This window comes from Giraffa tippelskirchi, chromosome 7 (assembly GCF_054371585.1).
Source record: "Giraffa tippelskirchi isolate mGirTip1 chromosome 7, T2T-mGirTip1v1.2.pri, whole genome shotgun sequence".
Classification (NCBI taxonomy): Eukaryota; Metazoa; Chordata; class Mammalia; order Artiodactyla; family Giraffidae; genus Giraffa; species Giraffa tippelskirchi.
Window position 1 is genome coordinate 72,525,343 of NC_137281.1, and position 15,170 is coordinate 72,540,512.

The 15,170-nt window shown below is 38.8% G+C and overlaps 1 protein-coding gene across 1 annotated transcript in view; it reads right to left on the reverse strand.

Moving 5' to 3' along the window:
- The window catches only part of SFXN1 (sideroflexin 1), a 52,503-nt gene that overhangs the window by 16,186 nt on the left and 21,147 nt on the right, over positions 1–15,170 (reverse strand). Inside the window, exons 3-7 of the mRNA XM_081517281.1 lie at positions 5,159–5,329; positions 4,135–4,233; positions 2,521–2,596; positions 1,862–1,947; positions 520–647 (exon numbers count right to left, since the gene is read on the reverse strand). Coding sequence (XP_081373407.1) covers positions 520–647; positions 1,862–1,947; positions 2,521–2,596; positions 4,135–4,233; positions 5,159–5,329 — 560 coding nt within the window. The remainder of the gene's footprint in view (positions 1–519; positions 648–1,861; positions 1,948–2,520; positions 2,597–4,134; positions 4,234–5,158; positions 5,330–15,170) is intronic.

Sequence of the window (15,170 nt, forward strand, 5' to 3'; positions counted from 1 at the left end):
TATCTCAGGACGATCATGAGCACACAGCCCCCAGACTGTCTGGCGCCTAAGGACTGATACTGTTAACCCCCTTGTTACCTTACCATCAGCCGATCAGAGAACTGTGCAGGAGCCAATCACATACCCTGCGGCCCCCCTCCCCATCATGTGGCCTTTAAAAATGCTTTGTTTGTAAACACTTTGGGGGTTTTCTAGGGGCATGAGCCACTGTTGTCCTTGCACAGCCCTGCAATCTTTCTCTTCTCCAAACTCTGTCGTTTTGGTATTGTTTGCCCTCACTGTACACATGGACTTGTGTTTGATAACACTTCCACTCCAAGATCCCCAACCCTCTGTATCCCCTTAGCCCTTATAACCATCTCACAGATTACATATTTGACTTATTTGGTCAGTTTTCTGCCTCCCCCACTAGATGCCACCTCAGGGAGGGATCCTTCATGGTTGGTGCTCACTGGCACACCAACGATTGTTCAAGCGAGACATGCCAAGTACATGAACAGATGCCAAGGTTCTCCTCACCCATGCCAGGGGCTGCCATCAGGATCCTGGAGACAACTACTTGCGTGATGGCTTGTTTGGCAGCGTTTGCCGACTCGCCCAGGCGGTTCCCATTCTCATCTGTGACAGGAATGCCAACTTTGAGTTCCCTGGAGAGCAAGACACGTGCAAAGTTCATACACAGGTGGTCCACGGAACAGCTGGAAACAGTACTTAGGCTGTGAAAGACCAATCCCTACTTAATCCAAAAATGCACTCCAGGGTCATTTTTGGCTCTAATAAGCCTTACTTTTAAATGCCAAGAACAAGCTTAATCCCTGTGGGATAGACACAAAAAGGAAACAACACTAGCAAACTTTGTTAAAAAAAGGCAGCATTTTGAATAACAATAGAACTCAAAAGATGTATAGGTAACTTAAAGAAATTCAGGAAAGGCTCAACTGGGGCTCCAGGGGTAGCAAAAAGAAGTTAACAGCTTCCTTTTCTAGCTTGCTGGCTCCCTGAGGCTTGCTAGCTCCCACGGTTGGGGGGCAGCTTGTTCCTTACGTGGGCTGAGGGTAGGGGTGTGTCCAGGAGTCCAGCAGGACGCTGGCTTAGGCATTTTGCCCAGTCCTTAGGTGGTTGTGTGCAGGGGCCTGCCCCAGTCCCCTGCTTTTGCTCCAGGCTCTTCAAAAGTGGGAGCTGACTTTTTTGGTCTCTTTGTATCTTTTCTCCAGAATCTGCCCTAACAATGAAGCCTTGCCTGAATTTCTAAAAAATAGAAAATGAGATAGATACAATTCACAGCATCATTAAGTAAACTAACTATACTGACACAGCAGCCACAAGTACAGGCACTATTGAATATTTAACTATGGTCACTAATGCTATAATTATAGCTCCTCTGTTACCCTGTTTTTCGTTATCCATTCCAAAATGCTTTTTTTTTTTCATTCTTCCTTCTCCTTTAATTTTTGCCAGTACTAAAAAAATACTTCCAAAGATATAGATTAATATTATCTTAAACCCTAAAAGAAAATCTGAGTGAGGGAAGAACCTATTTTATAGAATAAGCTTTCCGGGCACAGACATAAGTCTGAGATCTATTTTTTTTAATGTTGTATCATACAGAAGTAGAAAGACTAGTCCAAATCCCATATGCTCATCAGTCCAGTTTAATATTAGCAACTCAGAGCTGACCCTGTTTCATCAATGGACCCATCCTCACCCCGTTACCAGATTATATGGAAGCGAATCTCATATAATTTCATCTGTAAATATTAAAATAAAAATAAAAAGCTTTTAAAGTTTCAACAAAGCAATTTATTAGAAGAGATCCTATTGTCAAGCACAAGTCCTCTCTAGGAGAGCATATTAACCTTACCTTTGCCTCATTAACGGAATATTAATGCAATTAGCAGCAGCTACCGCAGCGAAGGGAACAAAACGTCCTATGAGCGGAGAGACATGCTGTAGAAAAGATAATTCCGAAAGCAAGATCTTAATTTTTCTACAGTACTGAATGCAGATACTTATTTCTTCTCAAAAATCACTACCAATGCAGAGTCCTACTTGTATAGAAACTCAGGCCAAAAGTATGCTCAAAACTTGTTTCCTAGAGGTTATTTTTCTATTGCCAGCCTGGGCATCCTGGGACCAGGTGGACATCCATGATATTTTGATGGCTGCATGTGGCTGATGGAGTAGCGGTTTTAAAGTCCCAAAGTCTTGGGTTTAGATGCTGACTCCTCCACCTCCTCAGAGGTGTGCCCTGAGGCATCCTGCCCAGCGCCCAACCTTGGTGGTGGGTGGTGGGTAAGCATTTAGCACTTAATACACAGTGTCAGTTACAAACAAGTGTCTTGGCAAATGTTAGTATTGACGATATAATTAAAAAAACAACAACAAAAAACAGTTGAAGATGATGACTATAATAAGAAAGTCATCAGACTTGAACTATTTTGAGAAATAACAGAGGGACTTAGAGCCAGGTAGGTGAGAACAAGTTAAGACGCTTTACTACGGAGACAAAAATCTGAATACCTTGGTTAATGCGTTGAGTCCTAGAGCTGTTGCTACAGCACCTGTTGTTGCAGAAACATAAGCTGTTCCCAGTTCACTGAAAAGAAGGAAAGTGGTACATAAACAATGGGTATATGTCAGAAAACTCAAGTCTAACATTTTGGGAAGAAATGAAGAAGATTAAGAATAGAGATTCTATAAAACATGACACAAATGAATTTATTGAAGAAACAGGAGCAGGCTCACAAGAGAATAGCCTCATGGCTGCCAAGCCGGAAGAGAGGAGGGCAGGGATGGTTTGGGAGTCTGGGTTTAGTGGATGCAAACTATTATATGTAGAATGGATAAACAACAGTGTTCTACTGTACAGCACAGGGAACTACATTCAACATCCTGTGACAGACTACAATGGAAAATACGAAAAAGAATGTATATTTTAACTGAATCACTTTGTTGCACAGTAGAAACTAACAGAACACTATAAATCAAGCATAATTCAATAAAATAAATTTTAAAAAAGATTCATCAATGATATATTCAGCTCTGCCAGTAGAGCTATTCAGAGAAACTGGAAGCAGACCCACATAAAAATGGCATTCTTCACATGTAACCTAACTACCACGCCAAACCATGGAGAATATGCATGTCTGGGGGAGGGGAAGGAAGGAAGCTGTGACTGGGCAGGGAAGGAAGGAAGCTGTGACTGGGCAGGGAAGGAAGGAAGCTGTGACTGGGCAGGAAGCTACAAATGTGGGGAAATGTGTATTAGCTTAAATATTTGTAGCATATGGACTTAAATAAAAAATACTTCTCAAAATATCACTATACATGCTGAAAGTAAAAACGCAGTGCAGCCATTCTTAAAATGACATTTTACTGCATTAAAATACTAAAAATCTTATCTCAAAATGCAAGTAAGCCCAAGCACCTCTCTATGATTTTTAAATAGATTTTAATCCAAGAACTGGATGGAATGAAGGTGTGATGAGCACTGCTGGGTTGCATATTTCAATATTCTTTGTTCCCTAGGATGACAATAGAAGAATACAGATGATCAAACAAAATTTCAGAGTTAAAACCAAAAATTCTTTGAAGCGTCACATAACTTAGGCTCAAAGTTTTGGTTAACTAATCACTTTAGCTTGCCTGAACATTTTCTCACAGGAGGCAAAATTTTAAATCCATTCACTTTCTTTCAGGCTCCAGAGACATCCTATTTTAAAGACAAACCAGATATAAAATCCCCTGGATTTCTGCAGAGACCCCCACTGTTGATGTTGCTATCTGTGTAACGCACAGGGTGGATGGGGGTACGGTGTGGGTTTCCCAAGGCCCGCCCTGAGCTGCCTGCTGTGTGTTCTGTGGGGGTGAAGGGGATGTGCCCCAGGGTGCGGGAGTCCTGTCTTCCTACCAGTGCCACTAACAGCATGGATGATGTCTGAGAAGGCAGGCTGTGGAAAAGCTGTTATCTAGACAGAAAGGGAGGAAAAGACACACCACTGAGATACAGGCTCCCTAAGATTCCGAACCATATAAACAATTTGTACAAATACACTTTTTCACCAGGAGGGCATCACCACTGGATCAAATGAACACCAGAAGAGTGCAGAGGCTGGTTAAACCTTCCAGTCTTACTTGACAGTGAGGGGAGCATCTCCACTTCTGTTGGTGTAATTGACCACGGCATTAAAGGACTGGTTGATCCACTGCCAGAAGAGCACTGCTGGTGTGGTCCTGAAATAGAGAGATCCGTCACACACCTAACACCGCTTGGGATCTAGCCATCATGCAGAGCAGATGATGCGAACGCCAGTAACCAGACAGGAGACGGACTGGAGCAGGGAGAGCGCTGGGTCCAGGACTGTATGTTCTGGGTCAGAGGCTGAGGACCAGTGGAGCTGGGCAGATTTTTATCCTCTCTGATTCGCAGTTTCCTCATTCATTAACTATGGATAGCAACAAACTTAAGAGGGTTCGGGCAGTGGTCCTTAACCTTTATTGCACCAGGGACCGGTTTCATGGAAGACAATTTTTCTACAGACTGGAGTGGGGGATGGTTTCGGGATGATTCAAGCTCATTACATTTATTGCACACTTTATTTCTATTATTATTATTACATTAGTCCCACCTCAGATCATCAGGCATTAGATCCTGAAGGATGGGGATCGCTGGGTTAAGGTGAGGATGGAGTTAAATTTTGTCTTAAACTTGTAAGGGAGCCCAGAAAAGAGTAGGCACTCAATTACTGTGATTAACGTCAGGTCCCTTCTCTTACAGAAAAAAGCTATTTGTAGGCTAAGTATTTCTCATCCCTCCTCATTCCACATATAAGCCTAGGTGTTTACACCTACCTATATACTTTTACCTATATTATTTGAATCGATTACAAACAGAATCTGCTTAGAGGCTTTCTAAACTTTCTTTCTCATTTTCTTTTGGGCCTAAGATTTAGGGAGAAATTCAACTTCCTTTTGGGCAACAAGGAGAGTTCTATTCAACAGAAGGAAAAGGTAAAACAACCTCCTAGGACTGTAACTTTTATACAAAATGAAACTCCATGTGAAATGGCATTTATTTCAATAAAACCATCCAAGTACAAAAATGTGCTTTAAGCTCCTGGAATAGAAAACAAACTGTTGTTATATTGCCAGAACTTACCTATAAAATGTCATCATACAACCTGTGATGGTCATGTTCATTGGAACTTGAGCTGACATTCTTCCTATTAAAATCATCTTTTCACCAGTGTCAGGATGAAAAGCTGAATCATAGATGTACTTTGCTCTCCATAATTCATTTTCTGTGAGACCTGAAGGAACAATTCCTTGCCTAGGAAAACAGCAACAAACAACATAGCAATTGTTCATTACAAGTGTCTCACCAGTGCTACCTAGAACATCTGTGTCTGGATGGAGGGAAAAATGGAACTATTTCACAGAGTCAGGGAAATTCCAATAACACAAAGGACAATATACACTTAAAATGAGCATTTTAAACCCACAACTCTCAAATTATCTATAATTTGGAAAAACAAAAATTTGTTGTATAATAGGGAACTATTCAACTTTGAAATATTCTCTGTTTTAAATGACATTTTAAAATGTACTTTGAACTCTGTAAACTCTAAGATATTTTTACCTCTTTAGACAAAAGCTGTGGCAATCAAGAATATGAAATCATTCTTAAACCTGTATGTTGAAAACCTAGACTAGACAGGTTGATTATATTTCCTTACCAAAGAAACACATATTCCTCGCAAGAAATTTAGAAAATACAGAAATTCATTAGCATAACTAAAACCATTCAAGCTTTCCCTGATTCACAGCCACCGGTAATGCTTATTGAATACCCTTTCAGGTTTTTCTAGATCTATATACATGACGTGTTTATCACCCTTTTTATCAATACTATTTTGTAAACCTTTCTCTATATCTTCATATATTCTTCTATATCATCTATACTGGGTTGAATATTTTTCCCCCCAAAAAATCACATTCACATGGAACTTCAGAAGATGACCTTATTTGTAAACAGGGCTGTTAATTATGTAGTTAAGATGAGGTCATGCTGGATTGCGGGGAAGAGGGGGCAAGTGCAATGACTGATGTCTTTGTAAGACCAAGCACAGCCACATAAAGAAGGGTATATGACGAGAGAGACAGAGATTTCAGCGGCATGGCTACAAGCCTAGGGCTTCCAGGCGCTGGAAGAGATAAAGAAGGATTCTGCCCTAGGGCTGTCAGAGGGAGCAGGGCCCTGCCAACACCTTGATTTCAGACCATACATTTCCATTGTTTTAAGTCGCTCAGTTTGTGGTAATGTGTTAAGGCAGCCATAGAAATCATACTCATCCCCGCTGTAGGACATTGTAACGGCATTTAACCTTTTCCATGGGTAAAGGGGAGAAGGCAATGGCACCCCACTCCAGTACTCTTGCCTGGAAAATCCCATGGACGGAGGAGCCTGGTAGGCTATAGTCCATGGGGTCGCTAAGAGTCAGACATGACTGAGCGACTTCACTTTCACTTTTCCCTTTCATGCACTGGAGAAGGAAATGGCAACCCACTCCAGTGTTCTTGCCTGGAGAATCCCAGGGACGGTGGAGCCTGGTGGGCTGCCGTCTATGGGGTCGCACAGAGTCGGACACGACTGAAGCGACTTAGCAGCAGCAGCATGGGTAAAGGATGAGGAAGTAAACATCCTTATAAATAAAACCTTTCCCACATCCAAGATTATTTAGAAAGAAATGAGTATATTCTCTAAGATAAAAACTAGGTAAAATATTAAAACTATAAGTATTTTATCCTTTTTCTCGACTTGAGTGTGACTCTTTTCTTATCCTCAGCAGCAGTACCATCACCATTATTTTGGTGACCTGTTGTACTCTTTATACAATGTGGATAATTTTGTTCAGTTAGGTTATCTGCTGTCAAGAACATTTTTATTATTATGCATTCAGGTCATGGGGTTGCAAAGAGTTGGACATGACCGAGCGACCAAGCACAGCACTGCAGAGGAACAAAAGAAGGTTCTGCCTAGAAAGGTGTGGCCCATTTTAGGTTATAGGTATGTTCACAGACACTTCTTGCATTTTCCTAATAGTCTTTTTGTGTTTGTTTTGTCACTTAAAGTTTTCAATCTATTTGGAGTTTATCTTAAGATATAAATATGTGAAATTGCTTAACGTTTGTTTCCAGTTGGCTCGTCTTTCCATTCCAATACAAAGATTTTAATGTTATCTTTACCATCAGGTGAACTTTTATGAACGTTAGCCTTGCTTTCTGGACTTTTCACAGTAATCCCCTCATGTTGTGGTGTCGAAGCCACTATTTTAATTGATGGTTTATTTTTTTTAATTAATTTTTTACTGGAATATAGTTGATTTATGATGTGTTAGTTGCCACTGTATGACAGTCCACTTAATATCTCCTAGAGCAATGGTCCTTCACTCCATTACTCTTCTGCTTTTTCAAAAGTGCCTTAGCTATTATTTTGCTAATTTTATAGGTGATCACAATTGTATTTTGACCAAAACTGTATTAATCTGGAGAGAACTGAAACCTCTGTACCATATCCAGGCCTATCACATATTCCTCCAGTTTTTCAAAGGACTTCTTTTAATGACGATACTCAGCAGTCTCGCACATGCCTCACATTTATCAATTCTCTTTTTAGCCATTCTTGTAGGCATAAAGTGGTATTTGCCGCTTTTGCTTTTTACTTTAGACTTTCCAGTATATACCCTTTTTTTTCTTCCAGTTTTGTTGAGATATAGTTAACATACAGCACTATATAAGTTTAAGATGTTCAAAATAATGACTTGACTTACATACATCATGAAATGATCAGCATAATAGTTTAGCAAACATTCATATCATACAGATACAAAATTAAAGAAATAGAAAAGGATATTGTTCCTTGTGATAAGAATTCAGAATGTACTCTCTTAACAATGTTCACATATAATGTATAGAAGTGTTAATTTTATTACCATGTTGTATATCATATCTCAAGTACTTATCTTGTAACTGGAAGTTTGTATCTTTTGACCGCTTTTATCCACTTCTCCTTTACCCCCTGCCTCTGGTAACCACACATCTGAGCTCTTTCTCTCTGGGTTTGTTTTTACAGGATAACTGATCTACAACACTCTGTGAGCTCCTGGTACACACCATCATAATTCAGTACTTCTGTACATTTCAGAATTATAAGTCTAGCTGCCATTGCCACCTTACAAAGATATTAAAATTACAATTCTTGACATATCCCCATAATGTACACTTCATATCTGTGATTCATTTCTTTTGTAATTAAAAAGACCCTGATGCTGGGAAAGATTGAGGGCAGGAGGAGGAGGCAACAGAGGATGAGATGGTTGGATGGCCTCACCAGTTCAATGGACATGAGTTTGAACAAACTCTGGGAGGACAGGGGAGACTAGTGTGCTGCAGTCCTTGGGGTCACAAAGGGTTGGACACTACTAAGTGACTGAACAATGACAACAATTCTGTAGTTGGGAGTTTGTACCAACTGGGAGTTAATCCCCTTCACCTATTTTCTCTCCTCTCCTCTGACAACCACCTGTCTGTTCTCTATATCTGTGAGTTTGCTTTTGTTTTGTTATGTTTGTTCATTTGTTTCATTTTTTAGATTCCACATACAAGTAAAATCATACAGTGTTTGTCTTTCTCTGTCTGACTTGTTTCATTTAGCATAACACACCCAAGTCCAGCTGTGTTCTCTGAAATGACAAGATTTCATTCCTTTTTTTTTTTTTATGGCTGAGTAATATATTTTTTACATATCACAACTTCTTATCCATTCATCTATTGATTGACACTTAGATTGCTTCCATATCTTGGCTATTGTAAATAATGCTGCAATAAACACAGGTGTACATATATCTTTTTTTGAAAACCCAGGAGTGGAACTGATGAACTGTATGCATTGGGTTGGTGCAAAAGCAATTATGGTTTTGCATTGCTGAATTTTGCCATTTGATATTGGAATACATTCTTAAATAAATGTGGTTATGTTATACATCATTTTAATGTGCACTCATTGCTTTATCGTTTTTCGCTATGACTTACTCAGTTCAGTTCAGTGGCTCAGTCATATCCGACTCTTTGTGACCCCATGGACTGCAGCACGCCAGGCTTCTCTGTCCATCACCAACTCCTGCAGCTTACTCAAACTCATGTCCATTGAGTCAATGATGCCATTCAACCATCTCATCCTCCCACCTTCAATCTTTCCCAGCATCAGGGTCTTTTCAAATGAGTCAGTTCTTCGCATCAGGTGGCCAAAGTATTGAAGCTTCAGCTTCAACATCAGTCCTTCCAATGAATGTTCAGGACTGATTTCTTTTAGGATTGACTAGTTGGATCTCCTTGTAGTCCAAGGGACTCTCAAGAGTCTTCTCCAACACTACAGTTAAAAGCATCAATTCTTCATCGCTCAGCTTTCTTTATGGTACAACTCTCACATCCATACATGACTATTGGAAAAACCTTACCTTTGACTAGACAGACCTTTGTTGGCAAAGCAATGTCTCTGCTTTTTAACATGCTGTCTAGGTTGGTCATAGCTTTTCTTCCAATGAGAAAGTATCTTTTAATTTCATGGCTGCAGTCACCATCTGCAGTGATTTTGGAGCCCAAGAAAATAAAGTCTCTCACAATTTCCATTGTTTACCCATCCATTTGCCACGAAGTGATGGGACCAGATGCCATGATCTTAGTTTTCTGAACGTTGAGCTTTAAGCCAACTTTTTCACTCTCCTCTTTCACTTTCATCAAGAGGCTCTTTAGTTCTTCTTCGCTTTCTGCCATAAGGGTGGTGTCATCTGCATATCTGAGGTTATTGATATTTCTCCCGGCAATCTTGATTCCAGCTTGTGTTTCATCCAGCCGGGCATTTCGCATGATGTACTCTGCATATAAGTTAAATAAGCAGGGTGACAATATACAGCTTTGACGTATTCCTTTCCAGATCTGGAACCAGTCTGTTGTTCCATGTCCAGTTCTAACTGTTGTTTCTTGGCCTGCATACAGATTTCTCAGGAGGCAAGTCAGGTGGTCTGGTATTTCCATCTCATTAAGAATTTTCCACAGTTTGTTGTGAAATGCCTTAATTGCTTGCTATGTATTTCATATTTTTTTAGACTATGGAAATGATGTTAAACAAAAGGCAACTTTGAGTGATTTTCAAGTTCAAAATGGGTTGTAAAGCAGCAGAGGCAATTCGCAACATCAAGAACTCATTTGGCCCAGGAACTGCTAATGAACATACAGTGCAGTGGTGGTTCAAGAAATTTCGCAAAGGAGATGAGATCCTTGAAGATGAGGAGCCCAGTGGCTGGCCATTGGAAGTTGACAAGGACCATTGAGAGCAACCATCAAAACTGATCCTCTTACAACTACACGAGAAGTTGCTGAAGAACTCCACATCGACCTTTCTATGGTCGTTTGGCATTTGAAACAAACTGGAAAGGTGAAAAAGCTCGGTAAGTGGGTGCCTCACAAGCTGACTGCAGATCAAAAAATTGTCGTTTTGAAGTGTCATCTTCTCTTATTCTACACAACAACAATGAACCGTTTCTCAACTGGATTGTGATGTGACGACAAGCGGATTTTATATGACAACCAGCAACGACCCGCTCAGTGGTTGGACTGAGAAGAAGCTCCAAAGCACTTCCCAAAGCCCAACTTGCACCCAAAAAAAGGGTCATGGTCACTCTTTGGTGGTCTGCTGCTGGTCTGATCCACCACAGACTTCTGAATCCTGGCAAAACCATTACATCTGAGAAGTGAGCTCAGCAAATCGATGAGATGTACTGGAAACTGTGTCACCTGCAGCCGGCACTGGTCAACAGAACGGCTCCCGATCTTCTCCGTGACAACGCCTGACCACACTTTGCACAACGAACACATCAAAAGTTGAATGAGTTGGCCTACGAAGTTTTGCCTCATCCACCACATTCACCTGACCTCTCACCAACCGACTGCCACTTCTTCAACCATCTTGATCACTTTTTGCAGGGAAAATGCTTCCACAACCAGGAGGCTTGGAAAATGCTTTCTAAGAGTTCATCAAAACCCGAAGCACGGATTTTTATGCTACAGGAATAAACAAATTTATTTCTCGTTGGCAAAAATGTGTTGATTATAATGGTTCCTATTTTGATTAATAAAGATGTGTTTGAGCCTAGTTATAATGATTTAAAATTCACGATCCAAAACTGCAATTATGTTTGCACCACCTAATAGTTTTAATTTTTAAAGGAATCTCCATTCTATACATTTCCACCAACAGGACATGAGGGTTCCCTTTTCTCTACATCCTCACGGAAAGTTGTTATTCGTTGTCTTTTTGATTCTGACAGGTGTGAGATGATACTTCATTGTGGTTTTAATTTGCATTTCCCTAACAACTAATGATGCTCAGCATCTTTCTATATGCTTGCTTGATATTTCTATATTTTCTTTTGTTGAATGTCAGCAGTCTACTCAAATCTTTGGACCATTAAAAAAAATTGGGTTTAAAAGAATTCTTTATCTCTTCTTGATGTAAGTCCCTTATGAGCTGTAAGCTTTGCAAATATTTTCTTCCAGTTTGTGAACTGCATTTTTGTCTTCTAAACAATGTCTCCTGAAGTGTAGAGATATAACTTTTCCCTTATTCTTCATGCTTACAGCCTAAGAAATCTTTGCCTATCCCAAAGTCATACAGATTTTATCTTGTTTTCTTCTATAAGTTTTATAGTTTTAGCTTGTATATTTAGGTTTATCATTCATTTCAAGTTATGTTTATGGTTTTGTTTAAGGATTAATACTTTTCTTAATACAAAAATCCATTTTTCCAGACCCACTCATTGAACAGAATATTCTTTCTCCACTGAAGTACCCTGAGAATCCTATTTCGGGATCCTCTATTCTGTCCCACTGATCTATACAACTATCTTTATGCCAATGCTAAACTGTTTTGATTACCTGAGCTTGACAGTAAATCTTGAAATCAGGCATTTAATATTTTTGTTACTACTGAAAATACTATTTTTTTTTTTTTGAGTTACAATTTTTTGTTTGTTTGTTTTTGTTTTGTTTTGTTTTGTTTTTTATTTTAGTTGGGGGCTAATTACTTTACAATATTGTAATAGTTTTTGCCATACATTGACATGAATCAGCCATGGGTTTACATGTGTTCCCCTTCCTGGACCCCCCACCCACCTCCCTCCCCATCCCATCCCTCTGGGTCATCCCATTGCCCCGGCCCTGAGCCCTTGTCTCATGCATCGAACATGGAATGGTGTTCTGTTTCACATATGATAATATACATGTTTCAATGCTATTCTCCCAGAACGTCCCACCCTCACCTTCTCCCTCAGAGTCCATAAAATTGTTCTATGCATCTGTGTCTCTTATTCTGTCTCGCATATAGGGTTATCAATATCAATAGTATGAAAATACTATTTTAAAAATGTCAATTTCCAGTTATTAATTGTTACTATATAGAAACTCAATTGATTTCTGTATATTGATCTTATATCTCGTGATTGGGCTAAACATGCTCTATTTGCATTTTTGGTAGATTTTTCCTATACAGATGATCATGCTTTCTGTGAATGAAGACAGTTTTAGTTCCTTTCCTATCTATACATCTTTCATGTTGCTATTTTTTCTTATTGGACTACTAGCTACTCAGCACAATGCTAAATAAAAGAAGTGACTGTTGAACTCTTGGCTTTGTTCTTAATCTCAGGGGAAAAGTTTTCATTCTTTCATCACTAAATTTGGTATCTGTTGTAGGGTTTTCTTAGATGTACTTTATTCCTTCTATTCCTAGTTTGCTGAGAGTTTTTATCATGAATTGATGTTGGATTCTTCTGTCTGCTTTTTCTGCATCTATTGAGATGTCCATATGTTTTTCTGTCATAGTCTTCTAATACAGTAATTTCCAAATGTTAAAATGAAATTGCACTGCTGTAATAAACCACATTTGGGTTCTGCTTATTATATGGCTAGATTTAAGCTGTTAATTTTGTTGAGGAATTTTGTGTCTATGTTAGTGAAAGATATTGGTCTGTAATTCTTTTCTTGCAATCCCTTTGGCTTTGCTATCAGTAGTGTCATAAAATGGATGAGGAAGACTTTCCCCCTCTTCTATTTTCTGGAAAAGTTTGTGATGGAATTGGTATTGTTTCTTCCTATGAAGAAATGATTTCTTTCACCTATGATGCTAACTGGTCTGAGAGATTTTAGTGGGAAAGTTTTATATTTATTTATTCCATCTTTCTCTTTATTTTTTATTCATCTCATTTCTTCCTTATTGCTTTTTCTCTTTCCTTGCCTTCTTTTGCATTGAGTCAATTTTGGTAATTTGTATATTCATAGGTTAGATATTTCACTAAGATTTCTGAAATTTTTAGCAAAGAGTTAAATAGTAGGCTTTATTTTTATATTTCTATTTCCCATAGGAAACTTTCTTATCCTCTTGTTATATAGTTTGAATTTTATGTATTTATTTTATATCGATTAGATGTCCTAGAGGCTCATCTTTCTCGAGGTTTATCAAAGAATTAGTTTTTACATTTATTTTTCTACTAATTTCTGACTTTAAACAAATGCGAACTTCTCTCTGTTTTCCTTGAAAAGCAGTCTATGGAGTAGTTAACAAAATGTACCTGGAGTCAGACGGTCTGGGCTCCTATACTGGCTCTGTCACCTAACAGTGGCAGGACTTTCCTGCCTTAGTTGTCTCATCTGAAAAATGGGCACATGAACAGCATTTACTTTTGCTGTGGTGCTTAAATGAATGCATGTAAAGTGCTTCAGGCAGTATCAGCCCACAGCATGTGTTATGTGGTATTGCTGGGTTTTTTTTATTATTTTGTGTTGCTCTTTAATTTCTTAATCTGAAGTCTCAGTTCATTTGTCATCAGCCTTTAATGTTTAATCAGAGGGACATGCAAAACTATAAACTTCCCTTCACAGTACAATTTTGGCACAATCCCCTAAGTTTTGATATTAATTTTCTCATTATTTTTACTTTGTGATTTTACTGTTGGTTTTTCTTTTCATACAGTTAAAAGAAAGTATTGAACAATTCTGATGTGATTAGATGACTGCATTTAATCAAGTTCTGTCTGTATTTCTAACAGTCTTTTCTTTGTGTATTTGATGCAACATTAACTGTTTCATGAATATTGACCAAGTTCATTTTCTCAATATCAATATTTTTCTGCTCTATTTGCCCTGAATTGAATTTTGTCTGATTTTCATACAACTTCCTTTTTATTTGCAGTTACCTTTGTCCTGCTTTGTAATGTTAGCCATTTTTATTACCTTCTGTTGGGTTTACATTAAAGTGGCATTGTAGGAATCTCATGAAGACTACAGACTATTGGTATTCACACTTCCTGAAGCTACACTATACATGATACTTCTTTGACACCAACTAACCTTTTGAGATATCCTCCCCTGAAAGGTCACAGATAATTTGTCTCTTGGTGGAAGAGGGAGAATTCTGGGGTATTTCTTATTCATTAATTCAACAATTGGTTTTACAGATGAATATATCTGTCTTATATATAATATTACATATAATACATATAAAAACAGACATGATTGAAGCAGCATTACCCCTAATCCCCAGTGGGGCAGGCCTAGGCAATTTATGACACAGACTTTAAGGGTTTATATGAAAAGAGAAAGTGCAATGTTCAGCGGTGCTTGGAGGAAGGATTCTTGGAGGAAGGCACCGTATTTCTCCCTTTGCAATGACCTCATATAGAGATGAGTCATGTAGCTGGAAACCCTCATGCATTCCTACTGGGATGCCACATCACTGTTGAGCTTTTTAAGTATTTTTTACTCTATTTTAAAGACTTTGATTTTAGTAGAGGCTTTTGATCCTTTTTTACATGTATTGTTATTACTGGGCTATCTGGTCTCTTTTATCTTATTTGATGGTATTTTAAAAACTTCTATGTCAGGCTTTTGGTTTTATCTTTTGTTACACTGATTACACAGTCTGTTTTTATGGCTTTGGGATTTTAGAAGACATGCTGTGCTGTGCTTAGTTGCTCAGTCCTGACTGACTATTTGCAACCTCATGGACTACAGCCCGCCAGGCTCTTCTGTCCATGGGTATTCTCCAGGAAAGAATACTG